The sequence below is a fragment of the Labeo rohita genome, chromosome 12 (assembly GCF_022985175.1).
Source record: "Labeo rohita strain BAU-BD-2019 chromosome 12, IGBB_LRoh.1.0, whole genome shotgun sequence".
NCBI classification, from domain to species: domain Eukaryota; kingdom Metazoa; phylum Chordata; class Actinopteri; order Cypriniformes; family Cyprinidae; genus Labeo; species Labeo rohita.
Window position 1 is genome coordinate 24,456,131 of NC_066880.1, and position 15,478 is coordinate 24,471,608.

Below are 15,478 nucleotides of genomic sequence, written 5' to 3' on the forward strand. Positions count from 1 at the left end.
GAAAAGTCAAAATTGTGAAGATATAAATTCAGAATTCTGAGGAAAAAAAAGTCATAATTGCAACGTTTTAAAATTTGGTATTCGGAGAGAAATGTCAAAATTGTGAAGATATATTCGGAATTCTGAAAAAAAAGTCTCAATTGCGAAGATATAAATTCAGAATTTTGAGAAAAAAGTGTCAATTACGAAGATATAAATTCGGAATTCAGAGGAAAAAGTCACAATTACAAAGATATAAATTTGAAATTCTGAGAAAAAAAGTCACAATTGTGAAGTTTTAAAATTTGGAATTCGGACAGAAAAGTCAAAATTGTGAAGATATAAATTCGGAATTTGGACAAAAACGTCACAATAAATTTGGAGTTTTGAGGAAAAAAAGTCACAATTGTGAAGATATAAATTCGCAATTCTGAGAAAAAAAGTCAAAATTGTGAAGATAAAAATTCGGAATTCTGAGGAAAAAAAGTCACAATTGCGAAGATATAAATTCGCAATTCTGAGGAAAAAAAAGTAAATTGCAACAATATAAATTTGCAATTCTGAGGGGAAAAAAGTCACAATTATGAAGATATAAATTCCAAATTTTCAAATTCCAAGTTTTAAAATTTGGAATTTGGAGAGAAAAGTCAAAATTGTGAAGATATAAATTCAGAATTCTGAGGAAAAAAAAGTCATAATTGCAACGTTTTAAAATTTGGTATTCGGAGAGAAATGTCAAAATTGTGAAGATATATTCGGAATTCTGAAAAAAAAGTCTCAATTGCGAAGATATAAATTCAGAATTTTGAGAAAAAAGTGTCAATTACGAAGATATAAATTCGGAATTCAGAGGAAAAAGTCACAATTACAAAGATATAAATTTGAAATTCTGAGAAAAAAAGTCACAATTGTGAAGTTTTAAAATTTGGAATTCGGACAGAAAAGTCAAAATTGTGAAGATATAAATTCGGAATTTGGACAAAAACGTCACAATAAATTTGGAGTTTTGAGGAAAAAAAGTCACAATTGTGAAGATATAAATTCGCAATTCTGAGAAAAAAAGTCAAAATTGTGAAGATAAAAATTCGCAATTCTGAGGAAAAAAAAGTCACAGTTGCCAGATATAAATTTGCATTTCTGAGAAAAGTCACAATTGTGAGAATTTGCAATTCTAAGAAGAAAAATTAGAACTGTGAGTTTTCTCACAATTTTCTCGCATTTGCGAGTTTATATTATGCAATACTGACTTTCTAACTCTCAACTGTGAATTTATATCATGCAATTCTGATAAAAAAGTCAGAATTGAGATAAAAAGTTGCAATTAGTTTATAGTTTTCACACACTTGAAGGAAAAGCAGAGCAAAATATGCAAGGCCAAAAAGTAAGAAAAATTGTGATGCGTGTGAATCTATTTATGCGGATAAAAAAAAAGACTACTTAAAATGCATATAAGTCTCAGTGAGCTGATATCTAAATTAGTTTTATGATCAAAGCTCTGTAGTGTTTTTTTTTTTTTTTTTTTTTTTTTTTTATTTTTTATAAAAGTTCATCAAAAACTTAATGGATCATTTTTGCTTCGGTTCAGTAATTGCTCATGTTGAAGTATTACTAATGATATACAAGTTATTCTTACATTTACTTTATAAAAAATAAGACATGTAAACCACTATCTGAAGGGAATGTTTTAACAATTATACTAAAAGGCTTTTTACTTCTAAATTGTAAACTGTCAATCAGATGACTGAAGGCATGTAGTAGATTGCAAGATCACAATCACAAGATCACAATCACATGCAAACTTCCTTTTTCTGTACTAACTGAAGTTCCAGAGCACCATCATCTTTATGATACACGTCACATCAGTGCACACTCACATTTTGTGTCCCGCATCTGTACAGGTGCAAAATCTGCATAGCTGCGTCCAGGTGATCAACGACTTTGTCTCTCCGGAGCACGTGGTGCATTCGTTCCACTTAACCCAGGAACTCAGATCCTCAAAAGAGGAAATCAACTATGAAGATAAGCTACAGGTAGAGTTCAAACTATTTTTAGATGCATGGTTAGACAATGTTTCCTTTATGGTGTTTATGCTCTAATGGCTGCATTTAAAGTGCATTTTATCTCTCTCGTCTTTTTTAAATAAAGTAAGTAAAGCAAAGTCATTTCAAAATAAGAGTCCGTGCTTTGAATTAAAAGCCTGCCGTTTGTCTCTGTCAGGTCAAGAACATCTTTTACCACTGCGTGAAGGATGCCGTGGGAACATTAAAGAGGTGCTGCGCAGAGGAAGAGGAGGAGACGAACTCATGACGCTCGTGGACACGTTCCCCCAAATATGCACACTAACGCTCACACCGCGAACCTCCAGTGCCAAGCAGAGAAAAACCACCAGTAAACTGTATTTATTTGTTACTGACACCATAGCAGTATAGCGCATCAGGATGACTGTGATCGACACGCCACACGTCTGAAGAATCTAGTGTTTGTTTGTCTGTTTGGTTTCGTTCCCCTTTTGTTCTTTCATACTGTATAGTTTCAGTGGAGAATCGTATTTATTTTTTAGGAGTCCTGCACTCTGTTCTCGATCAAATGTAAATGTGACTTGTACAGTTTGCTAACGGATTTCTGATGGCGCTCACTACTTTGGAGACTTGGAGTTACTGTGAGAGAGATCCGCCATCTCATGTCCTCATGCCATATCTTTTGAGAAAAAAGAACTGCCAAACAATTGTAAACATTGTAAAGTTCTATTATGTAAAGAAAGACTTAATGAATAACTCACGTCAGCATTTTATTAAGAAGTATTCACTGTAAAATGGAGACATTTACAAAAAAAAAAGTTGTAATTTATTTAAGACAAAAACGTCTCGTTTCTTTCTCCTTTTTATGTTCAGATTTACTATGGCGAACTTTTGAAGTTCAATGGAAAAAGCAAATCCTACTATGCTGTGTAAATATATACATATATACATTCACTGATGTATTTTTTTAAACATGGCTTGCTTCAATTTCAAATTTTAAAGTGCAAGTGTTACATGCTTTGTACATTGAAGTTCAAAGGGGTTTTACATTTTCCATTAAAATGGATTTATCAAATATCTGCCTGCCTTTTGCCTTATTGACAAATGCTCCATAGGAGATGCATGTTCTATGTTTGGGCAACACACACACACACATATATGGGCCATAATACAGAATTGTTTCACCTTTAGAGTTGGAAATGTCTTTGGCGGGGGGGAGTCTCTTTCTACAAATTTTGTATTTATGCAAATTGTATGATATCCAAGATACATTTCTAGTAATTGTGCAGTTAATTCTCATACTGTATTTTCATAATGTGTCGGAATATTTGTCCTCTCCCCAAATTTGTCACTACCAGCACACAGTAATGTATCATTTAATAAGAAGGGTTATATTGACTTAAGATATTATTTATATATCTTCCTTATAAATATTTTTTTATTTTATTAAACGTTTTCAGAGGTAAGTCAATAACAATTACAAATTTAACAGTATTTCAAGTGTGATTTATGAGATTTATTTTAAAACCAATTCATCATTGTAAACGGCAAAAAGTTCATTCTGATTTTAAATTTAAGTATTTATTAGTGTGAATTTAAGTATTTATTAGTGTATACACTGAACCAAACACTATCCATAACATCTTAGTTGATAATTCAGTATACTTTATTTTTGACAAAACATCCAATGTTTCAGTAGTAAATGCACATTTTCAGTAGTGATAGTAATGTTTTGGTAGCAACCACATCACATTACAGAATTTTAACCCACATACTAAAACACACTTAAATACTAAAAATTTACAAAACTGTACTCAAGTTTTGTTTATTTCCTCCAAATAAAGGATTATGCGTTCCCTTTTGTCACTACAGAAACAATTATGACATGTTTTGGCTGTGACTGTTACAGTAGAAATAATTTTTTTTTAGGATAATACCCATAAAATGCAAAAATATTACTGCCAAAACTTCATCAAAAATTTTGGTCATGACTGTTGCGGTAGTGACATTTTATGGGGTAACATCCAAAAGAACAAAGATGTCACCTCTGAAAGTTCACCAAATGTTTCGGTTGTGATTGTTTTTAGGTGTAATCCTATAAAATTGTCACTACCGTAACAAAGATGTCACCACCAAAACTTCATTAAATGTTGTGGTAGTGACAATTTTATAACACCCAGAAAACCCCCCAAAGATGTCTTCGCCAAATGTTTTGGCCGTGACTGTTACAGTAGTGACAATTTTATGGGATAACACCCAAAAAACAAAGATGTCACAGAAACTAGTGACAATTTTATGGGATAACACCCAAAAAACAAAGATGTCACTGCTGAAATTTCACCAAATGTTTCGGTCATGACTGTTTCGGTAGTGACAATTTTATGGGATAATACCCAAAAAAACCCCCAAAGATGTCACTACCAAAACTTCATTAAATGTTTAGGTAGTGACAATTTTATGTGATAACACCCAAAAAACAAAGATGTCACTACCGAAACTTCACCAAATGTTTTGGTCGTGACTGTTTCGACAATTTTAGATACTTTTGAACCTAGCTCAAAGATGCCAATCATGACATGGTTATCTAACACTGTTCTAACAGCTGTACACTAAAAACTAAATGTTACGGAATAACTCCCAAAAAAAGTGTTATAATTTTAATATTAATTATAGAAAAATGGTGTTCGGTAGTGACATTCTTTAAAGTTACAACTTTTTCATACTTTCGAACAAATTTACCTCAAAATTATGGGACTCATCTACTCACCATGTAACTATAAAAGAAAGTGAAACAAATAATTCCTGATCTTATGTAGAGGTGTAGTTAAAATCAGTCTCAGCCAATGGACTAAAACATACTTGGTACTGACACTTCACTTCACTTTTTTTAGAATAAAATGCAAAAAGTATTTCAATATCTTCATAAGTTGAAATGTAGGGGTTAGGGTTTCAGGACAGCCACCTCCCAATTGTAAGTGCCCACTAAATAATGATTTTATATATATTAAGCTTACTGATATTGAAAACATTATTGTGGGTTTCAAAAGATAATGAAAGGATCTTAGTAAACATGTAAGATTTCAATAATTAAATGCATTTTAAATGTGTTTTTGGGTTGTGGGACAGCAGTTTGCACCAATTATGTAGAATGGCCCATATACATCATTTTAAAATATATTCATATAATCACTCAATGTTAACCAATAGCCGAACAATCAGTAGTGCTTGTTTAGTATGTAATGCCCACTTTTCACAAGCCAATCAATGTCCTATTGATTCAGTTAAATTCTGGGTGTGCTGCCTACTTTGCCCACTTTTGAACACATGCTGTCATTCACAGATTGAACACCAGAGGAGGCTGTTGAGCTGTTGTAGGAATTTAGAAACGAAGCAACGAACACTCTTTTTGGACAAACAACTCGAAACCGATTTATGCTGCCACTTGTTAAAATCTTTAATGCTTGTCAGAACAAGTAAACTCACAAAAGAATTATACATAAAGTCTCATTTTCAATATCTTAATCATATACGTACAGCTACCGTAGAACAGCCATTCATGCATCAAAACACTTCTGTCATATGATTTTCATTGATTTTTACATCACAAAACAAAACGTAAAATAACAAAACAATCTGATGCACCCTGATTACTGTGGTAAACCAGTAATTAAACATTGAATTAAAAACAAAATAATAACAATAATAATAAAAAGAGCAAAATGTGGTTTTGGTTCCCTCTTCATGACACAAATATGAGCCACAAATTCATCTCTTCCCAAGCGCGTCTGGCACATGTCGGTAGCTTGTGATTAGTGTGAGGAGTGAACCTGGTTTATTGTTAGAGCAAGGTATGATTGTGCAATCAGTTACCTGAAAATATTAACACCGTGAATCCTCGACTGATGAGAACAGTACAAACGAAGCGTCGAAACGATTCATCCAGACTTCCCACAGGTCCAAAGAGAGGAGCCAGCGGAGCAGGAATTCAGAGAAGTGAGCGGAGATGAGAAACAACAAAACCATGAGTGATTCTGTAGCACTTGACATGATTATTGCTTATAGTTCCGAATGCACTCATGTTCAGTCTCAAAGTCCCTTACCCTGTAAATAATCCACAGCGTCTGCGTTTTACAGGTTGCTACAAATTGTCCAGAGATGACATCGTGACTGGGCTTCGTACTAACTGCAATAAGGCAAAACAAGTGCTGCAAGCTGGTTATCAGTGTACGGAAACAGAATGCATAACTAATTGCATCGAGGCCTCTTGGCTTCCTCTATGCCCTAAATCTGCGCTGTTGATAGACGACTGAAACTGCATAACCACAACGTCGACATCGATGGTGCTGATCAACAGATACTGCACAAAACCCTCACGCACACTCACTCACACACACACACACATTATGAATGTAGTTCACAGTGTCTGTGTAGGAAACAGTTTTCGATTCAAAGTGGGATTTTGCAAGATTTGCACCTGCTGATAAAAAGTTCTGCTCGACAGAATCTCCGATGTCCCTTTTCGCTCGTACTTCATCAAAAAAACGCATTAGAAATGTTCAAAAAGGCACACGTACTTCAAAAAGAGTCATCTTTCATTGTATATCCAATTGCAACGGGGCGCCGCTGAGAAGTCGTGAACCTTCACGTGGACGTGCTTCGCCGGCACGCGATGGCGATGGAAGTCTCCCTTTGGTGCGTGAGCGGTCACAGCTTCTCCCCGTCCAGCAGCTCCTGCAGCTCCTGCTGGATGTCCTCAGGAAGCTCCAGGCCGGGCAGGTCTTCCAGAGAGATCTCCTGAGTGGGCATCTCCAGCGGAGGGAGCTGCGGGATGGGAATGTCCTTGGCCTTGCGCTCCTCGGCCGTCTGCGGGAGCACCCAGAGCTCCGACCGCTCCACGAAGTCGGCGTCGGCGTAGGGTTCCTTCTTCAACCGCGCGTTCTCCGCCCGCAGCTGCTCGTTCTCCCGTTTCAGCTGCTCGTTTTCAGACACCAGCCGGTCCACCAGGTTGCGTAGGTCGTCGATGGTGGTCTGCTGCTCTTCTAGTCGGGTTTTGTCGTCTTTCTGGGCTTTGCTGCCTGTGCAGGGCTCTGAGACAGTGCCTTTGTTCTTTAGGAGGTACAGCCAGGTGTCGTACTCACGTTCAGAGGGTTGGGAGACGTCTGTGGCGGCTCCGCCCGACTGTAGGTGGCGGCGCGGCGTCTGGTCTGAAGCGGGGACGTGTTGGAGCGTTCTGGGTTTGTCCTCTCGCTTCGCTCGTTTCCACTGCTCCTCGATCAGCCTCTGCTGCTTGACGTGACTATCCCGCTGAAGCTCCAGAGACAAGCGAGCCTACATAGGAAAAAAACATTAAATACTCAATGTTATCCCTAATAAATAATGAGAAAATAAATGCAGGACCATCTAGGCGTACCTGTTCACACTCGGTGAGCTTCATGGCCTCCTTGAGAAGTTCTGTGGAGATATTACAAGTTATTTGTTACAAGTTATTGAATGCGTCATGGTGCTCTTGTCGCTGACTGTATCATCATAGCTTCATAACATTACGGTTGAACCACTGATGTCACATGGACTATTTTATCGATGTCCTTTCTACTGGGCCTTGAACGTGGTAGTTGCGTTGTTGTCTTTGCAGGGTCAGAAAGGTCTCGAATTTAATCAAAAATATCTTCATTTGTGTTCAAATGTTTTTAATCAATAAGATATAAAATGTTTTCTAAAGAATTCTTTTCTGCCTGCATTTATTTGATCCAAAGTACAGCAGATGTAGTAATATTGTGAAATATTTTTACTTTTTAAAATAACTGCTTTAAATTTGAATATAATTTCAAATGTAATTTATTCCTGTGATCAAAGCTAAACTTTGAGCATCATTACTCCAGTCTTCAATGTCACATGATCCTTCAGAAATCATTCTAATATGCTGATTTGCTGGTCAAGGAACATTTTTTATTATTATTAGCAATATATACAACATTTGAGTACATTTATTTCAGGATTCTTGATGAAAGAAAGATCCAAAGATCAGCATTAATCTGAAATAAAAAGCTTTTGTAACATTATACACTACACTATTCAAAAGCTTGGAATTATTATTTTTTTTGAGGATAGAATTTATAGAAATTAATACTTTTATTTAGTGAGGATGCTTTAAATTGATAAAAAAGACATTTATTATGTTACAAAAAAATTCTATTTCAGATAAATGATGTTCTTCTGAACTTTCTCTTTATCAAAGAAACCTGAAAAAGTTCTACTTAGCCGTTTTCAGGATAATAAATAATAATAATAATAATAATAAATGTTTTTTGAGCAGCAAATCAGTCTATTAGAATGATTTCTGAAGAACCATGTGACTGGAGTAATTATGTTAAAAATTAAGCTTTGAAGTCACAGAAAAAAAATTATATTTTAAAATAAATTCAAGTAGAAAACAGATATTTTAAATCGTAAAACCATTTCAGAGTTTTACTGCTTTTGTTGTACTTTGAATTCAATAAATGCAGGCTTGGTGAGCAGAGGAGGTGTCTTTAAAAAACATTTAAAATCTTACTCTTGAAAACTTTTGACTGGTAGTGTATTTTTTTTTTTTTCTATTTTATTAAATTAAATTAAATCTCTTTTCTGATGATGTATTCACTGACTTGAGTGCAGGACAACCTGCCACTTAGATCACAGCAATAGCAAACAATCATCCAATCAATTCCTGATGGATTTACCTTATGTAAAAAAGAGTTTGTTAATTTATTTCTGCTAAATTCCAGTTTTCAAAATGACATCTATATATGAAGAGCTCAGATGCAAAACCAGCTAAATCCATCTGACGTTTTTCTTTAAAAAGAGTTTCTTTCTGGCTACTTTGTATAGGTTTCTATGTAAGTACTGGCACTTCTGATTGGGCTGAGGCTGGAATTCAGCGAGTTTGAAGTAAAAGTATTTGATGGACATATAATATGTGTCAGGAGCATTCACTCAGTATCATTATCTCATTTTTGACCGAGATGGCGTTTAGCTGGTTTTGCATTTGAACTCTTCATATATATATATATATATTTTTTTTTAGATAAAATGCAAAACCAAAATAAAAATAAATAAAATACAGTGCATTATTTTTTTCTGCTTTAACTAGAATATTTAAATAATTAAATAACAAATAAGCTATTATTTCCCTATTTTTACAAGAAATATGAATTAATTAACTGTCCAGGCAACAACACATTTTGTTTACAACTAACAATCATGTGACCACATTCCCATGTTCGCTGGATCACAAAACTCAATAAATCACCGTCCGAATGCATGAGTTTTATCACTGATACGTCATGTAAATTTCTTTTCACAGATGTCCCCATGAGAAACATTTAGCATCTGACTCGAGCTTAAAACTGAAAAACCAACCTGCAGCTTTTCTGTGGCAGGAGATGGCATCTTCAAATTTTCCAGCAGCTAGCAAGCGGTCTGCTTTCCTGCACTGTTGATGGGCCTGAAAGAAACAACATTATTTCATTACGAGTTTGTTAACACAGCACAGATACTCATTGACAGCTCATTACCTGCTTCTACAGTATTTCCTCCGATTAACTCTAAACTAAAATTGGGAATGGAAGGACATCTAAACCAATGTGACAATGCTTCTTTTAAAATTATTTCAGCTTATGAAATTATATTGATATTTATACCAGCATAATATTATAACATAATTAACAAATGTATATATGTGTGTGTATATAATATATATGTATATACACTACCATTCAAAAGTTTGGGGTCAGTTTTTTTATTTTTATTTTTATTGTTTCTTTTTTTTTTTTTAAAGAAATTAATACTTTTATTTACCAAGGATGTATTAAGTTAATAATTAAATGTTTATTAAAAGTTAATAATAAATAATTTACATTGTTATAAAATATTTATATTTTGAATAAACACTGTACTTTTTAAACTTGTTATTCATGAAAGAATCCTGAAAAAATAAAAAATAAATAAATAAAAATAAATCACAGGTTCCAAAAAATATTTGGCAGCACAACTGTTGATATTATCCAACATTGATCATTCTAATAATAAATCCGCATATTAGAATGATTTCTGAAGGATCATGTGACACTTAAGACTGGAGTAACAGCTGATAAAAATTCAGCTTTTCATCACAGGAATAAATTCTATTTTAAAGTATGTTAAAATAAAAAAACATTATTTTATATTGTAAAAACATTTTGCAATATTACTGTTTTTTTTCTATATTTTTAATCAAATAAATGCAGTCTTGATGAGCATAAGAGACTTCTTTAAAGACTATTACAAGTCTTACTGACCCCAAACTTTTGAACGGTAGTGTATATATGTATGTATGTATGTATATATATATATATATATATATATATATATGTGTGTCAAAATTCATTAGATTAAAAAAAGGGCAAAACAAAAGCATTTTTAATAGTAAGCTAACATGTTTGAACCCCTATAATATTAGATTTAACGCTGTGTTTATTTACCATAACTTCACAGTTAAGAAATTAAACAGATGATTTTGCTCTCAATTTCAGGATTATATCACGAACAGCCAACAGTATCGTACTGTCATCAGTCATAAAACTCTACGAAATACTAAATCACACATTTCGAGTCATATGTCAGTGTGTGTTTGTTTAAAGGTGATCAGATGTCAGCAGTAAACAAACACAAATATGCAGGCTAACTAAGACTGACGTTACATTAAAATAGCACACGGTTTCTACTAAGTCTTCACATCACGGTTAAATGAATTGAAGCCCCAGCTAACCTCTTCCCAGCTTTATTTTAATTTGTTCAGAGATGAATGCGGCTAAGCTAACAGAAGCTAGTATGCTAATATGGCTTGTAAACAGACACTTACGAGATTGAGAGGACTGTCCAGCACCTCCATTCCTTCATCAACTACAGCCTCAACTACACGAGAGACTCATTGGCATATTATTGTCTTTATTCCGGGACCAGAGACTCTGGTTTCACCGGTTACTGATCCACTGTTACAACAGACGAGCAAAAACAACAACAACTTCCCCCTCTGCGACGTCACCGCCGCGTCACCTCACGGCGACGTGCGTGACGTGTCAACGCTTTTTATTTCGTCATTTATACTTAGTAAATACCGCAAAATCATATCACGTTCATAATACACGGAATGTTTTAGTTCCAGACGTGTCTGATAAGACCATTTTTAAAATCAGTTCTGGAATGCTGTGATGTTAACTCACCACTAGATGGCGCATTTGACCTACAAATTCAATACTAACCAAACCATTACCGTGTTTCTTGAACCTGGTACCATAGCAGAGAAAAGGAGTAATTTTTTGTTTTTGTTTTAGACGTACCATATTTTCTTTTTTGACGTGTGCCTAAAATATGAAGCACCTTGTAGTGTAATATATGAAATATAAGCGTAACAGTATTACTTTCTAGTGTCATTACTGTACAATGTTATGTAAATGACGTGTAAATGTACTTTAAAATAACAACATAACAGCAAAGCAACGCAGATAAACGTTTTTTTCCCCTTGTTCTTGAATATATCTTTGTCCCTATATAATGTAATACAATATAAATTAATATAACAAAATAATCTATTTATTTTAAAATACAAAGGCATTAATGACATCTCTCCGTCAATGCGTTTGTTTTTGACTCCGTATGTTTTTATTTGTTATTGTTTGTTGTAAATGTTTGTTACTGCAATAAAAAAAAAGACAAAAAAAAAAAAAAAATTAAATATGATAATTTGAAAGACTGAAATTGTATTTTCCTCTAAAATATACTCCAGTAATATTTGTTTGTTGGTTTATTTTTTATTTTTTTCAATGTGTCCACCTTTTTCTTTAACGCAGAAGTAAGCCAAGGGGTGAGACTTCCGGAAATAAGGAGAAACTGTTTGCACCACAAACCAGTGTGCTCATAATTAAGAATATACATTAAAATAATATGGTAAGACACGCCGATTTGCAATAACAAGCATCAAAAGGATTTGTTTTGTACAGCTAAAAATAGCTGGACGCAAATGAAACTGGAAGCCACACCCATAAAATGTACAAATGTCCCCGCCCACTCTTACCGGAATAAAAAGGTGAGTAGATTACTTGTACATTTTAAAAATATTACTACAGTGTAAAAATGTTGATGTAAACATTAAGTGCATTGTATTCAATTATTTATTTCAATTTTAGTACAGTAGTTGCAAACATTTAATGTAAAATGTCCCAATGTAACATTTGATATTAACACTTTGCTCAGTGTAACAATATTAAAAGCACTGAATCTATATGATCAAAGACACAGGCACTGTTAAAAGCTGTGTTTTTCTGTCCAGCAATTGGAGATTCCTTGCGCAGCATAATATTTTGTTCATTCAAAGAGTGCACTTATTAACCGACGACGTCATTGGCTCAAGTACTTTGTTTTTGTTGTCAAGTGCCACTTGCTTTATCCAAATGCTCTTCAATTACTACTAATAGAGAACAGAACTGGATCAGATACAACCTCATGAATCACAGCCTAAACACCGCCCTGCCATACACTCACAGTGCTCAAGGCCATATAAGGCTGGGTAATGCACATTTCATACAAAAACCTTTGATCAGCCTTTTGCTGCACTTTTTTGATTGATTGTTTTTACATTCAAATGATGTTACAATATATTCTGTTTATATTGCTCAAAAGCTCATGTGACTCAAGTCACATTTATTTATAAAGCGCCTTGTACAATACAGATTGTTTCAAAGCAACGTCACGGTAATAAACAGTAAAATAACAGTGCTAATATTACAAAATTTCTTCTATTTTAGTTGTAAAATTTACCAAAAATATGAAGGATCGAACAAAATGCATGTTATTTTTTATTTAGTACTAACCTGAATAAGATATTTCATATTAAAGACGTTTACATATGGTCCACAAGAGAAAATAATAACTGAATTTATAAAAATGACCCTGTTCAAAAGTTTACACACGCTTGATACTTAATACTGTGTTGTTACTTGAATGATCCACAGCTGTTTGTTTGTTTTGTGATAGTGATAGTAAAACTTTTTGAATTTGAAGATCGGGGTAAATTTAATTTACATTTGTTTTGTCTTCTGGGAAACATGTAAGTATCTTCTGTAGCTTCTGAAAGGCAGTACTAAATGAAAAAAAAAAGTGTGTAGGCAAAATAAGAAAAATGTACATATCTGCATTCCATTCAAAAGTTTACACCCCTGGCTCTTAATGCATTGTGTTTCCTTCTGGATCATCAGTGAGTGTTTGAACCTTGTGTAATAGTTGCGTACGAGTCTCTCAGTTGTCCTCAGTGTTTAAAGATGGATCTCAGAATCATACAGTCATTGTTGGAAAGGGTTCAAATACACAAAAATGCTGAAAAACCAACAAGGTTTAATTGTTTAGGACAAACAAGGGTCTCATGAACAACTATTACTAAACAAACAAATATATATATATATATAAAAAAACAGCTTTGGATCATTCGAGGTAACAACACAGTATTAAGAATCAAGTGTACGTAAACTTTTGAACAAGGTCATTTTTATGAATTCAGCTATTAATTTATCCTGTGGACTAACATCTTTTATGTGAAAAATCTTATTCAGGTCAGTACTAAATCAAAAATAACATGCATTTTGTATGATTCCTCTTATTTTGGTAAAATAATTAACATTTTGCAGATTCTGCAAGGTGTATGTAAACTTATGACCTAAACTGTAAATGCTGCCCGAGAGAAAGAAATGACATATTAAAGAGAATTCATTAAACTGAATTCTTACACAAAAAATAAAACATGTATATTTTGAATACAATGTTTGTGATTCATAACTGAAGTCACGTTGATTATAAGTGTAAATAACCCATATTTAGCAGGGGCATTGCAAAGCTCTCTCTGTGTTTTGTGTACTGTATCAGAAGGCCGTCGCTGGAACACTGTGGGTGTCCATCGAGACAACAGACTAATGTGAATCGAGTCATAACTCATTGAAAAAAAGTCTGTCCGTTCATGTACAGCAGGCCACTGGAACAGAGTTGCCTTTGTTCAGGCCTCTGAGGTGCAAAGTTAGCCTGCTTTTTTCCATCAAAGCGATCCTAACTGCCGTGTATGTGTGGGATTCATTGTGAACCTGTTTCACATGCTGCTAACTTGACATTTGTGTGACCGATCCTTTATTTAGTACATGAATGATGTCTTCTGAGCTGGATACTAGCTGTGTGAGGTTTTGAACCACCATGGCTAGGTGTTTTATGTTCAGAAGAGCATGCAATCATACTGCTTATATTTTTTCAGAAGTATGTAGTATGTGTAGTCTGTTTTGTTTGCACTTTTTCTGAATGCATAGCCTTCCCTACTATGCACCTTCTTTTTCAATGCGGGAGTAAGCTGTTTTCTGGTAATGTGTTAGACTTCTGGTTCATAAGCTGCCGTAGGGAAATAATGAGAAGAATAATGAAGTGCAGTAAACGGTAAAACTGTTTGCACTACAAACCGTTGTGTTCATAAGTAAGATAATACATTAAAACAATATGGTAAGACACACCAGTTTGCAATATCAATCAGCAAAAACAAGCTGTTTTGTACAGATAAAAATAGATGGATGCGGATGAGACCGGAAGCCAGACGCATTAAATTTGCTAATGGCCACACCCGCTCTTATGGGAAAAATAAGGTGAATACAGGCAAAACAGTATGTGAACAGAGCAGTATTTCTGAATTCACAGTATTCATAAACCAGTAGGCAAAAAGCACATGACGTACTATTTCCAGTGAGATTCTGAGATGTTGCTGGTAGGTCACATGGCAATGACATTCATATTACAAACATAAACTTTGTTTCTTTTTTTACAGTCACTTACTCAAAAGAAGTACCAAAGAATTTCAGATACATCCTGTGTATGATGCTGTCTCCCACAGTGTAATGCATTTTAGTTGACTTTCCATTTCCTGTGTGATGTACAGTATGAAACTTTTTTTAAACTACAGTTCTAAAGTTTGGAATCATTATGATTTTTTTTAAAAGGAAATTAATAAAGTCATTTATAATGTTACAAAAGATTTATATTTCAAATAAATGCTCTTCTTCGGAAATGTATATTCATCAAGGAATCCTGACCAAAAAAAAAAAAAAAAAAGTATCACGGTTATCACCCAAACCGTGTCACCCAAAAATATTAAGCAGCACTGTTTTCTGAAGGATCATGTGACAGTGAAGGCTGAAGTAATGGCTGCTAAAAAAATTTACAGAACTAAATTAACTGAAAATCTATGAAAATAAAAAACAGTTATTTTAAATTGCAAAATTGCAAATTTTAAATTAAATTGTTTTTACTGTATTTTTTTTTTATTTATCAAATAAATGCAGCATTGGTGAGCATACTTTTTTAAAAAACATAAAAACGTTTTAAAAAAAAAATCTTACCAACCCCAAACATTTGTTGCAATTCCAACAACTTTTTCTTGTCACATT

At 33.9% G+C, this 15,478-nt stretch overlaps 2 protein-coding genes across 6 annotated transcripts in view; one reads left to right on the top strand and one right to left on the bottom strand.

The window, feature by feature from the left end:
• The window catches only part of jmjd1cb (jumonji domain containing 1Cb), a 133,116-nt gene extending 130,042 nt beyond the window's left edge, over positions 1–3,074 (top strand). For all 5 annotated transcript variants that reach the window (XM_051124780.1, XM_051124781.1, XM_051124782.1 and 2 more), the window contains 2 exons: positions 1,878–2,009; positions 2,197–3,074. In XM_051124780.1, the coding sequence (XP_050980737.1) occupies positions 1,878–2,009; positions 2,197–2,286 (222 nt within the window). In that variant the 3' untranslated portion in view covers positions 2,287–3,074. The remainder of the gene's footprint in view (positions 1–1,877; positions 2,010–2,196) is intronic.
• Positions 3,075–5,426: 2,352 nt separating this feature from the next.
• Positions 5,427–11,090, bottom strand: nrbf2b (nuclear receptor binding factor 2b). Its single transcript, XM_051125100.1, has 4 exons — positions 10,873–11,090; positions 9,393–9,477; positions 7,408–7,448; positions 5,427–7,325 (listed from the first exon to the last, which is right to left on the bottom strand). Exons 1-4 carry the CDS (start codon positions 10,900–10,902, stop codon positions 6,702–6,704), a joined length of 780 nt encoding a protein of 259 aa, XP_050981057.1. The 5' UTR covers positions 10,903–11,090; the 3' UTR covers positions 5,427–6,701.
• Positions 11,091–15,478: the final 4,388 nt, after the last annotated feature.